The sequence below is a fragment of the Hippichthys cyanospilos genome, chromosome 11 (genome assembly GCF_059441005.1).
Source record: "Hippichthys cyanospilos isolate Australia breed blue-spotted pipefish chromosome 11, RoL_Hcya_1.0, whole genome shotgun sequence".
NCBI lineage: Eukaryota > Metazoa > Chordata > Actinopteri > Syngnathiformes > Syngnathidae > Hippichthys > Hippichthys cyanospilos.
The window spans coordinates 10,691,108-10,709,926 of record NC_142379.1 but is presented as its reverse complement, the minus strand read 5'-3'; the positions used below and the strand labels follow the sequence as shown (position 1 = coordinate 10,709,926).

The 18,819-nt window shown below is 39.5% G+C and overlaps 1 protein-coding gene across 4 annotated transcripts; it reads right to left on the bottom strand.

The window, feature by feature from the left end:
* Nucleotides 1-1,494: 1,494 nt before the first annotated feature.
* Nucleotides 1,495-18,765, bottom strand: nrgnb (neurogranin (protein kinase C substrate, RC3) b). 4 transcript variants are annotated; one of them, XM_088428063.1, is made up of 7 exons: nucleotides 18,710-18,765; nucleotides 18,358-18,523; nucleotides 18,180-18,250; nucleotides 18,004-18,047; nucleotides 15,247-16,397; nucleotides 15,050-15,125; nucleotides 1,495-2,110 (listed from the first exon to the last, which is right to left on the bottom strand). In XM_088428063.1, exons 2-6 carry the CDS (start codon nucleotides 18,509-18,511, stop codon nucleotides 15,061-15,063), a joined length of 1,485 nt encoding a protein of 494 aa, XP_088284189.1. In that variant the 5' UTR covers nucleotides 18,512-18,523; nucleotides 18,710-18,765; the 3' UTR covers nucleotides 1,495-2,110; nucleotides 15,050-15,060. The 4 variants fall into 4 exon arrangements, with proteins under 4 accessions (XP_088284189.1, XP_088284187.1, XP_088284190.1 ...); XM_088428061.1 differs by lacking the exon at nucleotides 18,710-18,765 and having other exon boundaries at nucleotides 18,358-18,655; XM_088428062.1 differs by lacking the exons at nucleotides 1,495-2,110; nucleotides 18,710-18,765 and adding an exon at nucleotides 13,302-13,382 and having other exon boundaries at nucleotides 18,358-18,656.
* Between the last annotated feature and the right edge of the window lie 54 nt (nucleotides 18,766-18,819).

Below are 18,819 nucleotides of genomic sequence, written 5' to 3'. Positions count from 1 at the left end.
TTTCATGGTTTGGTAGTGTCTCCTTAAACTTACCTAACTCTGAGCCATGATGTCTCTCCTGGTGTGCTCTGTGCCTGCATGTGTGTGGGACCACTGCCATTTATAGCTTTCATTACTGATTGCCTCTGGCTCTTGCACAGCTAACCAGTCAGATGCTTCTATGTGCAGGACAGTGCTGGAGCGAGGCTCCATTACAGACAGACAGAGTAATGGATGAGCAGAAGCATAATGAGTGAGTTTATTGGCCGTAAGATTAATTTAAAAAAGGCCGTTGCCAATATGCACCAATATGGCCAATATGGGTTCCTATAAATGACCTGGCTGATCCCTGTATATGATACAGGGCATAGTGTATGCAATTTTTAGTGCAATTGCATCACTTTGCTTTGTCATAGAGTCCGTCAAAGGTTTGGATTCATTTATTATGGTATATTATTAGAATCATTTGTGAAAGAAGACATCAAAATAGAACGTTTCATAATTTAAATCGTGTATGTGTAAGTGCATGCCTCCCTTGCCCATACTCTAACTAGTCCTGAATTAAGTTGTGAAAATAAATATCTTTAGCCTTGTAGAGGTATTGAAAACTGTAATGTCCGTGTTGACCACATGGTGGCAAAAATCGCTCATTAGCGCCCCAAACCCAAGTTCGGAATCGTGAAGAAGAATTCTGCCACAAAAAAAAGTCACTCTTAAGTACATTAACAGCGATTTCTGTTTTTCCCACTGCGGTTTTTTTTTTTTAATAATTTGGTGTGATAAGTATTCAATGCTTAATGGTGTTTCAAACGGTGGGCTTGAACAAACGGTGAGTTGTGAGTGGAACGTCAAACTGTTTTATTTCATGCTGGTTTGCTTTACCCAGTTTATGTCATTTTTGGACGGGAATTTTAAACAAGAATTTAATTCATCATTAAATAAGACTAAAAATGTGAAATCACATCATCCAATGACACCTTAATGAAGTTTGTTTTTTCAAAATGTTTGATTGCAAATGTCCAATTGTTCAACGTCTCAGTGTTCTTTTGAGTTTAAATATGGTTTTAGCTTCATCATGAAAAACGGCAAATATCCCTTACATTTCGTAAGAAGTATACCGTATGTGTACTGATTAAAGCAACATTTTGGTACTAGTGGTATCTGTGCTCCCTCAAGTGGTATGAAAGAAAATTCATTGTCCAAGTCCAGTTCAGTTGGCTTTAACTGTGCATAATGTCAGATTAGCTAACAATAATATGAAACATGCATTTTAGGAATAAAATATCTGTCTCGTTTTTATTAGTTTCAGTGGTTTCAACAACCACTGGTGCTTAGACTTGACAGAAACATGCAGCAGAGGTGTTAAAGCATGAATGCTCTCCAGCATTTCTCACATCTGATTCCACCCAGCACTTCAAACAAATCCAACTTTATGGCAAAATTGATGAGAGATGTCGTCCCAAATGCTAGAAAAAAAGACTCTAGATTGGAAGAAAAATTCAACAAACAAAAAACTACTCTTTAAGGGGTTATTTTTCAATCTTTAATGAGTTGAGCAAGCGAGCCATCGCATAAATATGATTCAGATACAAGCATGTCATAAAACAATGCACAAACCACCAACAATTTCAGCCAGAGATCTACTGATGATGCACACAAGGTTTATACACAGACCATCCAAAGATAAGCCCTGTAATGCATTTTGAGGACATGTATTTTCACATTCACAGATCATCTAAAACTAGCACCCAACCATAAGTTTCACAAGTATCACAGGTACATGCAGTGAGTTGCCAATTCTGCGTCAAAGATGTCTGTACTGACTGATGAAGGCTGCTGGAGAAGCAGAAAGAGTGCAAAAGTTCACGAAAAACAAAAATCCCACAAACACATCTTCAAAATGTTCAAGTTCTACTGCTAATTTATGTTGAAGAAGGAAAAAATAGGAAACTCCCGTGGTAAATAGGTGCGCCTGAAAACCAACTTAGTCAGCCTGTGCCAGCCAACCATACTTGCTTGCTACGTTGCTCCGCCTTTGCCATTTCTCTCTTTCTTCATCCAGGCCAGGACAGAGTCGTCACTGCTCTGGCACAGCTGCCATCGCTCTCTACTGCCCCCGATCCTCCTGTCTCTAAAAACAGAAACAGGCAAGTGGAGTTTAAGTATGTCAGAACAGTCGCTGTTTGTCATCAAGGTCAAAAGCTACAGTGGTTAATTGGGGGAAAAACACAAGTGCGCTGGAAGTTCAAAAGTAGAAGCATTTTGGCACAGTACTTTACCTTAGATCAGGCATGTCAAAACCATTTTAATCGTGGGCCAAATTGTATTTCTGGTTTCGGTCGGAGGTCCGTTATGACTGTGAAGTCAAATCAATTCTAAGCATGATTGTTACATGATTGATTTGATATTTTAGTCACAACCTTGAAGTCATAATTAGCAGCCGTAATTGCTGGCCACATAAAATGATGTAGCGGGTCGAATTTGGCCCCCGGGCCTTGAGTTTGACACCGGTGCCTTAGACTATGAATGTTCAATACCATTTTTTTTTAGACTGACACTGGTATGCGTACTCAACTTTTAATGCTCATCAATACTAAATTTCTATTAAACAGATCAAATAATTTTCAAGAAAGACCATTTATTTCTGACAAAAGACAGTCACTCTGCAATAGACAATTTTAAGTACAAAATAAAATGCAAATAACTGCAGTAATTCCATATTTAGGTTACACAAATTTATGAAAAATGCAAAATAAAATTGACTACTACCTGATTTTTAGACACTTAACACAATAAACATAAAACACAATAAAATGCAACCACCTACAGGAAAAACACCATTGATATTATAAAATATAAGTACATACAAGAATAAAAAAGTCAACAATTGAGTAATAAAGTAAAAAGAAGTGCTATAATGCTACGTTTAGCGAGAACAATCGACCTTATTAATGAATGTAGAATAATAACTATATTTTTCTCAATCGACGAATGCAGGTAAAGGTGTAAAATAAGCATATGCTGTGTGTGTGTACATATATTACTACACTCAATTTTAATTCAAGTAATTGTTCAACCTTAATAGGCGCAGTGCAACTCCTATGTAACTCCTGATAAATATTCTTTCTCTTCTCATTTCACTGAGGTATTATGACGAGAAACGTGGGGCTATCTGGCATCATATTCATCCATTCTCCCAAAAGAGAAAATTTAAACAAAAAAGCAACGCAAAAACACATCTCACTGGGTACATGATTATCTCGTAGAGGCACATCATTTATGTCACAGTGGTTGAATTCTGAATTGTATGAGCTAGCGCGTGTTCCACTGTAAATCGTGAAGGGAATCTTGACTTAAACAGATAAAAATAAATAATGTATATCATGCATGTAATACATTATATATAATGCAGTTTTATGTCAACTTGCTGAAGTTATGCAACTGACTTGCATAATAGATGAGATCTGTGCCACAAGTGAACTCATTATTGTACGCTAATAATGCACATTTAATGTTTTATCATTATTAACACCTCATCATTACTTGGAGTTTCATGTCCATCGATGTTATCTTATCCTCACTAGGGTCAAGGGCCTGCTGGTGCCGAGCCCAGCAACCACTTGTCCACCGTGCCGCCCTGAAATGTATCTTATGTAGTGTAATTTTTTGTTATTGTTGTTGTTGTTAATCATGCCAAAGTGTCTTCTTATACGGTGTTCTGAAACTGCTACCCAAGCAGCAGGTGACTGTGTGATCTTAAGGGAAAAAAGATACAGGTAAATAAATAAATAAATAAAACACATCCTGTTATGAAAAGGGGGTCTCCCCCAGAGGGAGGTGTTCGGCAGTCTCCGGATTCGGTCTGACACGTTCATTAATTCTGCTTGGCCCACTGAAGCATCTAGTATGGCTGGTGCACTGGCAGCTATAAATACATCCCCTATATACAGTTAAAGGTACCCGGCAAGTGGGTTAGACGCAACCGTTGGTAGCTCTTTTGTCGTCAAGCCTGCTGCTTTATACTTGATCAAAAGTGGGGACAATGACCCTATGGAGCCAGCTACGTTTTTATTGTCCTCTGAGGACCTTGCTGAAGATTTGAGGACGGTATGATCTGTGGCGTTACTGCGATTTTCAGCTTGTACCATCAGGGGTCTTAAAAGCGAGTCACTTGCATGATTTGCTGTTTTTCAGGAATTAAACCCAAACCATCTGCATGAAACATGTACCACCTTATATGGTGGCGCCTTGAGATACAATCTGTTTGGCGACCATGCTTGATTGAATGCATTTTGCATTCTATTAAATTACATTTTATACAAAAAAGGTCACGTTGGTGCAGTGTACACAACAAATACATTATAGTAATTTTCAGCAGTAGTAAAAAAAAAAAGGATTTTGTGAATGAATAATTTGATAACTTCATGACTTTTTTTATTTATAAATATTACCTTCAAAAACACTTTTTGCAAATTGCTGTCGACTGAAAACGACATTACATTTGCTCAAGGCTGATGTGATGACAAACCACGCCTCACTTGTTTCTGGTGTTTGGTCATGTGACATTTTCAAACCGAGCTCTGATATGGTAATTATTTGAGCTGGGCAATTTGGGCACATATCAAGCCGTTCTCAGTTGAGAGTATGTCACAAAATGTGTTTTTAAAGGTTTGATTATGCATGAAAAATGTGTCTTATTTATTGACAAATTTCGACTTTTTACAGCTGAAAATGGCTAAATAAATCTTCCTTTAATGGAACGGTCACAAGTTCGATTGGTAAAATGAATGATTAGCTTAGTAAAATGATAAAATGAATGGTTATTTGTTTTTTACATTCCGAGAATTTTCAGTCGAAATGGTTTGGGGTTAAGAATTTTTGCTGAGCCTAATGACTTGCTCCCACAGGCACTATAAGGACCAGACTTTGCATATCTTTCCTTGCCCATTCAAGTACAAAAACAAGAGCAACATTTTGCATTTTTAACAACGTCTTCTGGAAAGCAAAGACTTCCCCGACTGCTCGATTAACATTTCGATCCTCTAAATGGCAACTTTACCATCTCTCTTGTGATTGAACAATGCATCGAGAAGCAGGTTCATTTATCAACGCTTTGAGAGTGATGATTCAATTGGCTGCTGCCGGAGCGCCTATGGGGTAATTAAATGAGTCACTCTGCTATGCATTGCATTAATCACACATAACATATTGCAGAGGGTGGCCTCTAATTGGTGTAATTAATTATGTATGGCTTCTAAACTGTGTCTTGGTCTGTGATGTAACATGTGAAATAAGGTTACAGTAACATCGGCAGCTATCGAAGAGGTTCTCCCCCAAAACAGCTCAATTGTTTTTCTGCATTTGCACCGTTCGAAATGAACCTCACAATTCTCCTTACGGTCTCCTGTTTGCGTTATGAACGCCACCAAGAAATGTTACACGGTCGAAGCCATAACTCTAGACACTTCACCTCTTCTCCTTCTGTCTTGTCCTCCGGCTTCATCTTCTTACGGGTCATGTGGCCACGGAAGCCGGCCTGGATCTTGGCTGCTGCCCTGTTGGCCTCAGGGTCATCCAACGGGATGTCCATGATGTCCTCCTCCTCCTGGGGTCTACTGCGTTCCTCCTGCTGAGTGGACCATACCATGATGGGACATTTAATGCCCGATTTTCTTTCTTTTTAAAAAAAAAAATTGATAGACAGGTGTGTGCTGTGTTTACACCCAGGAGGTCAGTAACCCAGTTCTCACTTTTCTTTCCATTTCTCCTCATCATATTCTGTGCCAATGAGTTGGTTTATTTCCTGTGTAATGCATGATCATTTCCTCAGTTTTTAATGGGCTTTGCTTTTTTGTTTATCAAAAACAACAGTATAATATTAATTGCAATGATGTAATCTTCTCAGTTTTTGTTGTTATATTTAACATAAACAACATTAACTATGATATTAATTGCATCCATCAGACAGTACTGTGTTTGTAGTTTGCGGTACAATGCCAAACTGCATTGTAGTAGAGTTTCCTGTAGTTTGCCAAAAGTGTCCCAAAAGTCACAATACACTTGCTTTATTTCCTAATCCCTTAATGTGAGACCATCAGCATTTAACAGTTTGGGCTTTGCATTTTTTTGTCCCTCACTAGCGACTTACCAATTGACACTGTAGCACAATTGACACCAAGCAACACGTTTTGTTTTCCCACGCTGCATTTCAGTGCCAGTTTAAGAAGATGTGGTTGCTCAGCATCAATAAAAGCTCGATTTATCGAATGCTGCAGAGAGCAATACGGCCTTTCCCGTATCGACTTCAGGTTGTTCAAAGACCTCAAGCGTGAGATTATGACGCTCAACAACATAACGTTGGTAGAAGAGATGCTTTAAGTCTCTCTAAGGGATCCGCTTCATTGTGCTTTTGTTGATGCTGAGTTCCATTGCAGCTTCAAGATACTTTCCCTGTCTTTGAGTGGATGCCTGCACTACAAGAAAGGTGTTTTCGATTTCAGTGGAATATACTTTTTGCTGGGTGGTTTGTAAAGACCAGATACTGATTTGAGAAACCTGCCATGACTGGGGTAACTTATACTACACATTGTAGCAGTTTGACCACGACAAAAAGTTTCAAACTGGTTGTGGGCAGAAACATGTTCAGCCAGGCAAATATCGCATATCAATTGGAAACTTATGGGTAAAAAAAACAAAACAAACAAATTGTCAAATGCTGAGGACTGCACATCTGTTAGCTACGTGCACATTTGAGTGCAACCCGTTGAGCTGGTCAAGACTGGCCATCTCAGTGGGATTGTGTCTTTTAGGGTCGTTGCTCGTTTATTATTTTTCTCTTCCTTTTTACCCCAACAGACCAGCCTGCAATTTAGAGGGAACAGCCCATTAATCTATTTTCAATTTACGTATTGGCAGCAAACAAAACCAATCATTTTTTTTTTTGTAAAAATAAACAAGCAATGATATATTAAATGTATTTTCCAGTTTATTATACAAACTGCTACATAACAGCTTCCTATTAAAGGTGACAAGGCAAAATAGCTGAGCATTTTTCAATACTTTGTGGTGGCTCTAAATCACTCTAGACCAGAACCGCCCCTGTGCTGAACATCAGCTAAATCCCAGCTGCACATTCAGAACAAAAAAAAAAAGAGTAACCTGTAGTCAACTGACCATTTTTAAATTTGTTACTTGGTTATCATTAATGTGGTATCTTTTCATAAATCAGACCAGAAAATGAAAGAAACTAAAGTCTTGATACACAAAATCAAACTACACTGAGCCTCAGAAACTAGATTTCGGAAAATGAAACTCTGGAAAACCAGACTTGGAAACTAGACTGAAACTTGATGCTGAAACTGCACTTCAAAAAAGAAGGCACTTTGACATGACAGCTTGAGAGCTTGATGTTCCGACATGTCACTTAACGTTTCAAACTGAAATACGAAAAGGCATCATGCAAGCCTAACCCTAATTGACAAATAATGTGCCAAAGGAAGTCACAAGAACAAAACATTCTTCACCAGTCACAGCAGCGAATACAGCACCTTCTATAACAAAGTTGATAAATATAAAAATGACAAACGTGACAAAAACATGACCATGGCAACTGTGTGGTAAGTGATCCAATATTAGTGATGGCCAAATGAGGCATCATCAAGCAATGATGCTTTGCAGCCAATAGTTCAATGCTTCATTTGCTCTATTGCACCATAAAGTGATGCAGAAGCCCAACAACTCAACAGTGCTGAGATTTCTATGGCTATTTTTTAGGAGAATTGACATCAATCTGCTTATGTTACTACAAGAATGAAAATCAGCAAGTGTTATAAGAATAATTAATTGTTAATATTTAGAAATGATAGCTTTTCCATATTTTTTTTAACTGTCATCCACCACAGGTACTGTATACAAGAAAATTTGGGAACACTCAATGGTGCATATTAAATATTTAAACAATAATTAGATTATTTTGAAAAACAAAATGAATATAAGTCATGGTTTCCCAGGTGTGCAATTGTTGATTTCAGCGTGTTAGAATTTTCCCAAACAGGGAAATTGTTTTCTTTTTTTGTTCAGGTTCTATTGTAACAACAGACAATACTTGAAAAAGGATTGCAGTTGAACACATGGGTGCAACAGCAGCCCAAAATCCACCAAATGTGAGCTGACATGCGATCACCGTTGCATATTAGGGATGTTTTATCGTTGCAATGTCCGCCAAAGCATGGAATCACTTTCCTCAAGCAGTTACAAGGTCCAACTGGCTAGCGATACCTCATACGTCATTATTTCCAAGGCACATTTTGTGCCATCTCTGATATCACAACACTACAGTATATGAATGAACCAAATTGTTAATAGTAGGAGGTCACTCTGCCTACCACCACCTCTTTTTTTTTTTAAACTCATTCACCACCAGCCCATTTAAAATAGATTTTTGACAAAAATATGCCAGTGGCAGTAAGTTAACTTATTCACTTTCAGCCCAGGAGAAACAGATCCTTGATATTTAAAGCCATTGAAGATAATGATGGATAACCTCGTGGGCCATGTCAAAAGCCATTTTAGTACTTTTTTAAAATTTCACGGCCCTCTGAAAAATGGATGGCGGGTCACAAACAGTCCCCAGGCTGCAGCTTGGACATCGGCGGAGTATATAAGTGAGCACGTTACTTTATAACTAGCTGTATTTGATGAGCAGATACTAATTAGAAAAGAAAGTTATGGGTCTGGCATGATGAAAGGATGCCCCTGAAAAATGACAACATCCGTCCTTCAGTCAGCATCCAGTGTCCCAAAGGAAACATGGTGGGCGGAAGAGACATTTTTAAAAAGTGTCAGCAGCATGTCGCCGGGGCTGTTGACAACTTATGTAAACATCCATTCAAATTCTGTGGCACAAACACCCCAGAGCCTTGCCGGGGGAATCAGATTGACATTTCACACAAAGCAGCCCACGAAGTGCGCCCACCGTCGCCCAGCTGCATCGCACTCTCCAACACCCTCCAACGTAGGAGGGCGACCACCCACCTGTGCAGCCAGCATTCATTAGCCTCTGTCTGACTGCTCACTCAGCTGCCAGCTTTGGGAGTAGGAAACCACTGAGTGGGATTGTGCTGCTTATAACCCACCATGTGACACAATTTTTTAAAATACCGTGATGCAAATCCCATGCAATCCACTTATGAGGAAACTTGCATAATTGGGATCTCTGTCTTTTAAGAGTTCAACAAACGGTTGAGCGCGTTAACGGCACGGGGCTACGCCAGCATGCAAAACTAAGTTAATGTGAAAATGTTACTCACATTGTGGCAGTCCATGTCTTAACTCTCAGATGACCTCGGTCCTCAGGTGGCCCTAATGTGTCACTGACGCTCTCTGTATGTCACTCTGCTTATATACAGATGCCTCGCTGGCTCTTACTAACAATCATTGCATGCCCAGTAACATTCGCTCACGCACAGAGGAAGAGAGAGAGAGACACACACACACACACACATATAGAGGGAGGGAGTGTGGATCGGGGGAAGAGAGACCTCCTACAAACATGTCAGCATGTGTTCTGTCTTTTTAGCCTCATTAAGGTAGCTGACTGTGTTCACATTCCTGATACGTCTTCTAACTCAGCGGTTCTCAAATGGGTGTACTTGAGATTCTAACAGAGTTATCAGAAAATCAATTTTAGTGCTGTGACGGGAACAGTGCTTTTTTCTTGTCAATTTAAGAACAAATTTATTGGAACATATAGCGACCGGTTGCTAAGATGTATAGAGGTGACTCCATTGCAAGCCTTTATTTTTCATTTCTACGGATGCAGATTCTTATTAATGATGTCATTTTCTGGCAGATGAGTCAGAAATAAACAGTTGATGTCACATGATTTATCTTCTGGAGCTGCTGAATAAAATACGGTTAGAGATACCGCAATAAATATACTTCCAAAGTTTATTAACTCAGACATGAACGACACAGTACGCTTTCTTCTTCCACTCAAAAATGCTTTGTGCTGGTTAGGGGGTACTTGGCTGAAAAAGTATGTCACAGGTAACTAGTTGGCACATTCGCCTCATAGTTCAAAGTCCCGAGTTCAATTCCTGCTCATTCCAGCCTTCCTGTGTGGCATTAGCACGTTCTCCCCGTGCCCGCCAACTTCCTCCCACATTCGAAAAACATGCATGGTAGGTCCTTAAACTGTCCTTAGGTGTGATTAGGTGTATAAAAGGTTGTTTGTCCCGCAATTGGCTGGCCACCAGATCAGGGTGTACCCCGCCTACTGTCCATAGACAGCTTGGATTGGCACCAGCAAGCCAGTGACCCAAGTGAAGAGAAGCGGCAATAGAAAATGGATGTGGAGGCTTATGGAAAGAAAACTTCAAATGACTGCACGTCTTTCTTGAGTTGTTTTCTTCCTACCGCCTAATTCCGCTCCCATCAGCACCTGTCAACTTTTTATCCTGTACCGTCCCAATCTCCTGATTCCGCCCCCCCAAAATTTTATCCTCTCATTAAATAAACATTTCAAGTGTTCATGCAACAATATGAAGTTACACATCCTGCATGGATACAGCACCAGTGAACAGATGAGAAGAACAAATCAGAATACAGCAATGTGCATCAAATAATCATTTCAAAGTTGCAATTCCAGCTAGTAACAGTGCAAAAATAAAACCAGCGGAGTTGCGCCGGGCGGTGTTATAAATGTATTAAAGGCAGCGTGAGCTAACAGCCTTCTCCATCCCTCTGATCCCAGCTGGTGAGTCCGCCCACACGCCACTGCCAGCCTCAGAGACAAGATGCAGGGGTAGAGAAACAGCCATTAATCTGAGTTCCATCTCTCGCACTCATTCTTCCACTGCTGCTTTTGCTAAACGATTCTCGCGTTAACCCAGCCTCACGCTCGAGTTCTCTCTGATGACTTGAATTTGGTTTACCTTCATCAATCACGAGGCAGCCGAGATGAAGACTTCTCTCTGTTGCGATTGGTTAATAGACAAGTTAAAAGGCATACTAATGGGGATGAGCTGTCAAAATGCATAAAATACCACGAAAGCCCCAAATTTGCAAAGCGCTGGCTATCAAAGTCAGATTACTATACGCACCGTGGCTGGCAACAATCACCATCCCTTATTAATTCCATGATGAGAACGCGGCATGAGTAGCAAGGCGTTACTATGGCAACATTCTCAGCAACTCTTCCTACTCCACCACTGTACTAGATTGAAGGCGCACTCACTCTTCCAGGCAAATCAGACGAGAGGGACGAGTGCGACGGCGGCGAAAATGCAAAAACGGCGACCTCAGATGATGACGGACGTCTCAATCAAGTCTAAATATGTGGGCGCGGTAGCGGCTCTGTTCAACTCGGAGCCATGAGGAACTCTGAGAGTTACGCTTATATCACTGTGAGGAAAGACCTCAAATGGCATGTTCAAATAGTGAGGCATCAAAAGTTGCTGCATATTTACATTGCATTAAAATTATGATGAACGAGTACAGATACTGGAGTATAGGTAGGTATTGGTTTTTATTATCCAGAACTCACCAACACCAGGCAATACCATTGGTGGCCAATAGTACACTTGTTTAGCCATTTTCAGCAGTAAAACGTTATTTTGTCTATATATATAATTGGATGGATTTTACTTGATATGATGTCACAGAAGCATGATGGCATTGAGGTAAAGTCTGATAATAACCAAATAACTGTTAAAGCCCCTTAAAGGGATTGTACCTTTGTTTAGCCATTTTCAACTGTAAAAATGTTGTGTTTAATTAACTGGATATTTTTATTGTATTTTTGTTGAAAACAATTAATACCCTAAAAACACATTTTACCAATTGCTGATAACAGAAAATGACATATGTGAGCTGAGGTAACAACCGAGCTTGACGTTAACATGTTTTCATGGTTAGGTTATGTGACATTCACAGACACAGTTGTGGTTGCTTGTTTCCTGACTCTGAGTAAATGTGATGTTATTTTCAGTCTACAGCAAATGGTAAAGTGCATTTTTAAAGCTATTTAAAGCTATACATGCAAAAAAAAAAAAATAGCAAATGAGGTATCCCTTTAAGGACCAAATTGAGGTTTCCTTCAGTGATAATATAACTGTTGATTATATTTATTTGGATCTGGATAATTCAATTAAAAATGATACAATTAAAATTTGCAGTATTTTCTGATTGTGAAACAGGAATTTCACAGATCGCTGGTATCGGGCTGAATCCTCACTTTTCAGGAGACCCCAAAAATGGCAACAATTAGCTTTGCATTATGAAGTGACAATTTTAATCAGTCAGTTGTAAAACACATGTAAGGACTGATCAATAGTTTAATATCATTTTGAGAAAAAAAAAAAGAAAACTCATCAAAACAAGATATTTTGGCCAGACACCAGCGATATTTTCCACACAAATTTTAACAGAAATAATTTTTCCTGTCTGTTTTTAAAACTCAAATGTGACCCTTGGAGGAATTTATTTTAATAAAGCTCTTGTTTTGGATCTTTTGAAAGACAATTGTGCACATGGACTGAATGCTGCCTGGTTGATAACCAAAACACCTGTTAAAAAACACTAATGCATTCTAAATAGGCTGACTCAGTCGCACAGCATACGACGAGGGGAGAAACAGAGAGAAAAATTGGAAGCAATGCGGGTTACTAACCTTTTGAGTGTAACCACTCAGCTCACATCTCTCGCTCGATCAGAATAAAGCGTACGTCTCCCATCATGCCATGGTCCTCTCAGCTGGAGAGGAAGAGGACGGCATCAACACCTGGGTCTTTAGGGCGAGATCCAGTCTGACTTCCATGGCCCGTAAGAAGATGAAGTCACAAGACAAGCAGAAAGAGTCTCAAGTGTAGAGGATATGGCTAATACCGTCCTTTCATTTGCCAAGTCCAGGCGTCGGCAACCCAAAATGTTGAACTAGCCATATTGAACCAAAATAACAAACAAAAAACGTTTTATCTATTCTCAAATGTATCCAGTAGAGAATGACGCATTTGACCGCTCTGCTGTACGATGGTGCTTTAACTTGCACTTCCTTTAGAGTATTCATTTTTGCTTTTTTATGTTATTCTTATTTGAAGTATTTAAAAAAAAAAACAACAACAAAATGGACAATTGTCCTTGGACCTGAGCGATAAAAGACACCAAAATCCCTTTACCCAAACATTTATTGAAAAAAATCAGAAATCCCCTTAGAAAAACAGCCAATTTGTTATTGAATATGTGCCTATGACAAGGATTGTGTTCCTACCTGTGACTTCTGTTTTCGGACATTGGTGGACAGCCTCTCATCATCTGGCATGTAAGACGGTTTTGTTATTTGACAACTTCTGATTATAAAGCAAAAATGCAGGGAATCCTTCCATAAGAGCGGCATCTGGTCTCAACTAGGCATAAAAAGCGATGCAAAAAGCGGCATTCTAAACAAGTACGGTAACTCTAAACCAACGCGTAGTAGCGTTTTATGATCTTTGCTTGCCATACACGCCGAGCTGAAAGAAACATGCGTTACAGGCTTTGATGCAAATCATCATTGACAGAACTGTTGAAATGTAAAATTTGTTCTGCTCATTTTTACAGCATTGAAAAACGTTACTGTTTGTGGCATTTTTGTAAACCATATTAAAATGAAAAATATGATTCCATCATTTTTTCATTTTCATACATTTTTTAAAAAGCTCCACTAAGAGCAGAGCTAAAGAACCGTATGCGGCTCCGGAGCCACAAGTTGCGGACCACCAGTCTACTCAAAACAACATGTCAATAAATCAATGGTTTAGAAACACCTTGAAATTTACACTAGAGGCCCACAAATTCATCTGTTTAAAATGCACAGTTGTGAACGGAACAGCATTCCAGGTCCACTGTGAATACCTGACACATTGAGTGTCTGAGTTGCTCGCTCCGTGCAATTAATCCAGTGCATAACAAGAGTGACTTTTAATTACCACACAGGCTCTCCCTCAACAGCTGATTGAATCCTTACTCTCAAAGCACTGATAAACGTGACTTGTTAAACACATATTGTTAAATTAATATGATAACCCCCATGACAAGTAATTACCTTTTGAATAATTCTCTATTATATCAAGAGTGCTTACGTGCTCATTTTTAACAATTGCACCCTTAGAAAATATACAACTATTTTTATGTTTTAAGCCTCCATGAAAGGGTACCCTGACTTTTCCACATGCTGACATTAGGGTTTCTATTTTTGAGTATTCTCTGAATCAAATAAAATGTACCGTATTTTCCGCACTTTAAAGCACACCGAATTATAAGGCGTACCTCCAATGAATGGCCAATTTTTAAATGTTTTTCATAAATAAGGTGCACTACATTATAAGGCACACAGAATAGAAGCTACATTCGTGGCTGGGGTTGCGTTAAGCATCCACTAGATGTTAACAAAACAATGAGATAAGTCAGTCAAAGACATTATGATTGTGATTATGAATATGACTGTCAGAAATTAAGATTAAAGATGGTTTGTGGAAAGTACTATCTGAAGAATGGGGAAAAATACCTCTTGATTACATTAAAAAACTGTTTAAATCAATGCCAAAATGAATCAAGAGTTTACAAGAATATAATAATGATTCAATTAAATATTAAAATTCAAACTTTTTTTAATCAAATTGTAACCAACAACATGGTGTTTGTTGGTTTAAAAACCATTTTTGGATTCATTTTATAAAAATGTGATTTCTTTCTTTTTGCTTTTTGTCCCAATATAAATTGCTTCAAAATTGGGGCATATATAACATCATAATTTCGAACAGTGTGTTATAAAAAAAAAATAATTGAAGGCTTTTTAGGTGTGCCTTATACTGTCGTGCTGAAAATACAGTAACTGTACATTGTTTCGAATAAAAGTCTTTTTCCCATATATCAGAGAGACTATATAATTCCTGTATAATTTTTAAATACATAAAACATGCTGTTAAAGGGGTGCCCTAACTTTTGCACACAACTTTGTGTTGAAAAAACACATTTGCTTTTAGTTTACAAAACAACAATCAACATGTCGTGTTTGGCTATGGCAAGGCATTACCTTATCTCCCTTTAATCAACAGGTTGTGGTTCATCCTCTGGCCCCGCCTCCTCTTGGTGGTCATTCGTTGCTTCAGCTGTAATTAAGAGCGAAACTGAATTGTTCCCCATGTGTCCAAAACCGTTTTATAACAGCTCTACAATCACAATAAAGGGATTTTACTCTATTCTATTCTTTTCTATTCTATTGTTAAGTACCTTGCATTTCCTGATTGCTGGGTTCATCTTGCTTTCCCTCCATTTCAGTCTCAACGTTGCCTTGCTCTTCCTGTACCACCATCTCTGAAGTCTCATCTGGACCTTCATTTCCTGGTTGATTTTCCACATTGTCACTTTGCTCAGCCTGAGGAGCCTCCACAGAGTCAATCTCAGTCAAGGAATTTTCCGTCGGTTCAGTGCTTATGTCTAAATTTCCTTCTGCATCAGTTGTTTGGTCAATTTCCTCACTAGGAGCTTCAGTCGCTGTTCCTTCCTCATCATTTGACTGAGGTTCAGTTTTTTGCTCCTCATCAAGGGTCTCGCTTTGAGGCTGCACTTCTCCGGTTTCTTCTATCTTGGCTTCGGAGCTTTCTTCACCAGGAGCCTGTGAATCACCATCATCAATAGTGACTTCCTCCGTAGTTGTTTCTGGTTCTCCGAGGTCGGTAGCTTCCGCCTCTATACCCCCTTCGGTGTTGTCCGTGGCGTGTCCTTCGGCGCCATCTTCAGCCAACTCCTGAGATTCGTCCTGAGCCTTCTCTTGAGATTCCTCCTGAGCCACTTCTATAGAATCCAGGGCCACTTCTTTTGCCTCCTCCTCCTGAGCTACTTCTGTAGCTTCCTCCTGAGCTACTTCTGTAGCCTCCTCCTGAGCCACTTCTGTTGCCTCTGCTTCCTGAGACATTTCTGTAACTTCACCCTCCTGAGCCACTTCTGCAGTCTCCTCATCCAGAGCTACTTCTGTAGCATCCTCCTGAGCCACTTCAGTTGCCTCTCCTTCCTGAGCCACTTCCGTTGCCTCCTCCGCCTGAGCCACTTCTGTACCTTCATCATCTTGAGAGACTTCTATAGCCTTCGCCTCCTGAGCCACTTCTGTGGCCTCCTCCGCCTGAACCACTTCTGTAGCTTCCTCTTCTGGAGCAACTTCTGTAGCCTCCTCCTCCTGAGCCACTTCTATAGCCTCCTTCCCCTCATTCTCTCCAGCCTCAATGTTCTCTTCTCCCCCGACATCTTCACCTTGTGTCTCAGACTGAGGTGCATCTGGAGGTTTCTCATTTTGATCCTCAATTGAGTCAGACGTTTCTGTTGGTTGTGTGGACTCTGCTAACTGAGCAGGGTTTCCTTCAGTTTGTTGCTCAGGTATTTCTTTTCTAGGGGTGTGGGGGAGGACAGTAAAAAAAAACAAAACAAAACAAAAAAAAAACATGCTGTCGTCAGGGAAATGCCTCACATCTTCAAAACAATCACTTTTCAGAAAATCCCATAAAACGCAACTTCTTTTGACGATTAGCATTACATGGTGAAAGAGAACAAGACCTTTTCAACACCTTCAGATTTGTCAACAATTTGTATAAATAACACCCATATGTTAGTACTGACAAACAATATACAGTGATCCCTTGCTAATTCGCATCCCCCTTAATGCAGATCATAGATTTTTTTTTTTTTTTTAATAATTAAAAAAAAAGCTATATTACAGAGAGATACTTTGTGAAGGTTCCCTGCATGCTAAACAATTGAATTAACTACAAATATACTTGCCACGGGCACTCCTCAGACATTGAACTACAGTACACATATTTACTTAAATTTTAAATGATTTAACTTTATACAGTACAGTGACTGTACTGTTATCCCTTCCCATTCAGAGTTTACACTGATTCCAATTTATTACAAAAGAAATCTAGGTAAGAGATTTACAATGCTCCAGTGAAGCCTTTTCCTCCTCTCCCTTGCATCTATTTAACAGCGTGTGTATTTCATGCGGTAGACCGACACTCCTATCTTGGTCTACCAAACAGGCAGTAGTTGAGGTGGGAATAGATTACAACTTCTGCCTTAATTGGTCGATGGTCGCGCCGGGAGCCAATTTCAAGTGTAAACTCTGATTGTTATCATGTTTGGTCAGCCACAAGCTTCACTCTAATTTTGACTTCCGGACGCCGCTAATATAACCGCGGCTCTCCGTGAGACTAAAGCCAAATGGATGGGATCGATAGGGACCACAGGACTATTACTGTACTGTACAAGGTTTAATAATTTAAGTAAATATGTCTACTGTAGTAATATTTTTCTTAAATATGTACAGTATAAATACTTTTCATATGGAAGAACACTCAGGTACCCACATACACATGCATGAAAATTCTGAGGGCTATGTGGCCGACGCTTCTTCGCGGTTTTTCACTTATGGCGGGGGGCATTACTGTAAATAGAAAATATATACAGGTGTATATATACCGATATACATAATTTGTCAACATGTGACTTTTAAAGTTTTTTTCCCCAAAAATGTTGCTTACCCTTACCAGAATTGAAGATGCTACTTGCTACTGCTAAAAACATCTCTTTCAATGAACTTCAAAAATTCAGGTATATAATTTCCACACAATTAATCCATTCAATCCTAAAACTGTTATACGCTTATTAATTGTTTAGGTGCCAGAGTTATTTTGTTTGTTGTTTGCTTGAATTGTATAACTTGTAAGTCTTTGTGATTTAAAAAAATATATATATACACTGTATATATCGCTGCTGCTTGTATCGTATTGGATAAATATTGGTGTCGAAAGTGGAAGGAGTTTCATTTTCTATTACATATTGTACCCACCATTCCCTCCTCCTCTGTCAATTAGATTAAATTATGTTAAATTAGATCCATTCATTCATTACACATCTTTCAAAAGAGTATACTCTTTTATACTATAGTACAAGGCATGATGCAGAAACGCACCACTGCAAGAAAAATTAACTCACTCATGAATGGGGACTTCTGGTTGAGACTCCGCTTGAGGAATATCCTGCAGAGGAACAATACAACGTCAGACAAATTGTCGAAGACTTGAAGCAGCATAGGCACACATGGAGAAGCCTAATAAGCAAAATGGAAGGTGACATCAATCACAGCCGACATTGAGTTAGCACCAACTGGCCTGAAATGAACGGTCGTTTTCAAATTTTTCTTCCAGGGTGGCAGCCCACTCAAATGGGTCCACGCCGGTACCTGCAAGGCAGAACAGGTAAGCACTTGTAAGTTGTTTAATTATGCTGCAGTGACAGTCTGCAGCAAGAAAAAAGAAAACGCCAATGAACATGTCCAAATCTTTTTACCATCTCGTTCGCTGAGAAGACGCTTGAAGTAAAGGGCGGCATATTTGGGAATGTCTACAGGTTGGTCACGTAGAATTTCTCGGACCAGGCCTTCAAGGACTGCACCGAATCCCCGTGGGATCCTCAGCTCGTAGTTGGAGAAAGGCACCGACATGTCGACCACTCGCTTCGGCAAAAAGTCCACCATAAGTATTTTATTTGTGAACTCGCAAAAACGTTGTCCATGAGCCCCTAAAGCTAACAGCATACCACTCTAAAGTCATATACTTGCCATTGGAATGTCTCTTTGTCTATTGAAAATATTCTCGTTTCAAATGTTATTAAGCTTGGCGATTTAAAACTTGTGACCTACCTTGAGTGTCCGAACTTTTATGCTCACTGTTGAGACGGGGTTGTTGTTACTCGTTGCTAGGCAACGGTTAGAACAACGGACACCGATGCGGCTCAAATCTCATAACGCCG

Excerpts from the sequence above, each read along its gene's own strand:
- nrgnb (XM_088428062.1), bottom strand. The coding sequence starts at position 18,604 with ATGCTGTTAGCTTTAGGGGCTCATGGACAACGTTTTTGCGAGTTCACA. Across the intron at positions 18,251-18,357 it reads TCTTCTCAGCGAACGAGATG|GTACCGGCGTGGACCCATTT; the intron begins GTAAAAAGATTT and ends TCTGCCTTGCAG. Across the intron at positions 18,048-18,179 it reads AAAACGACCGTTCATTTCAG|GATATTCCTCAAGCGGAGTC; the intron begins GCCAGTTGGTGC and ends GTTCCTCTGCAG.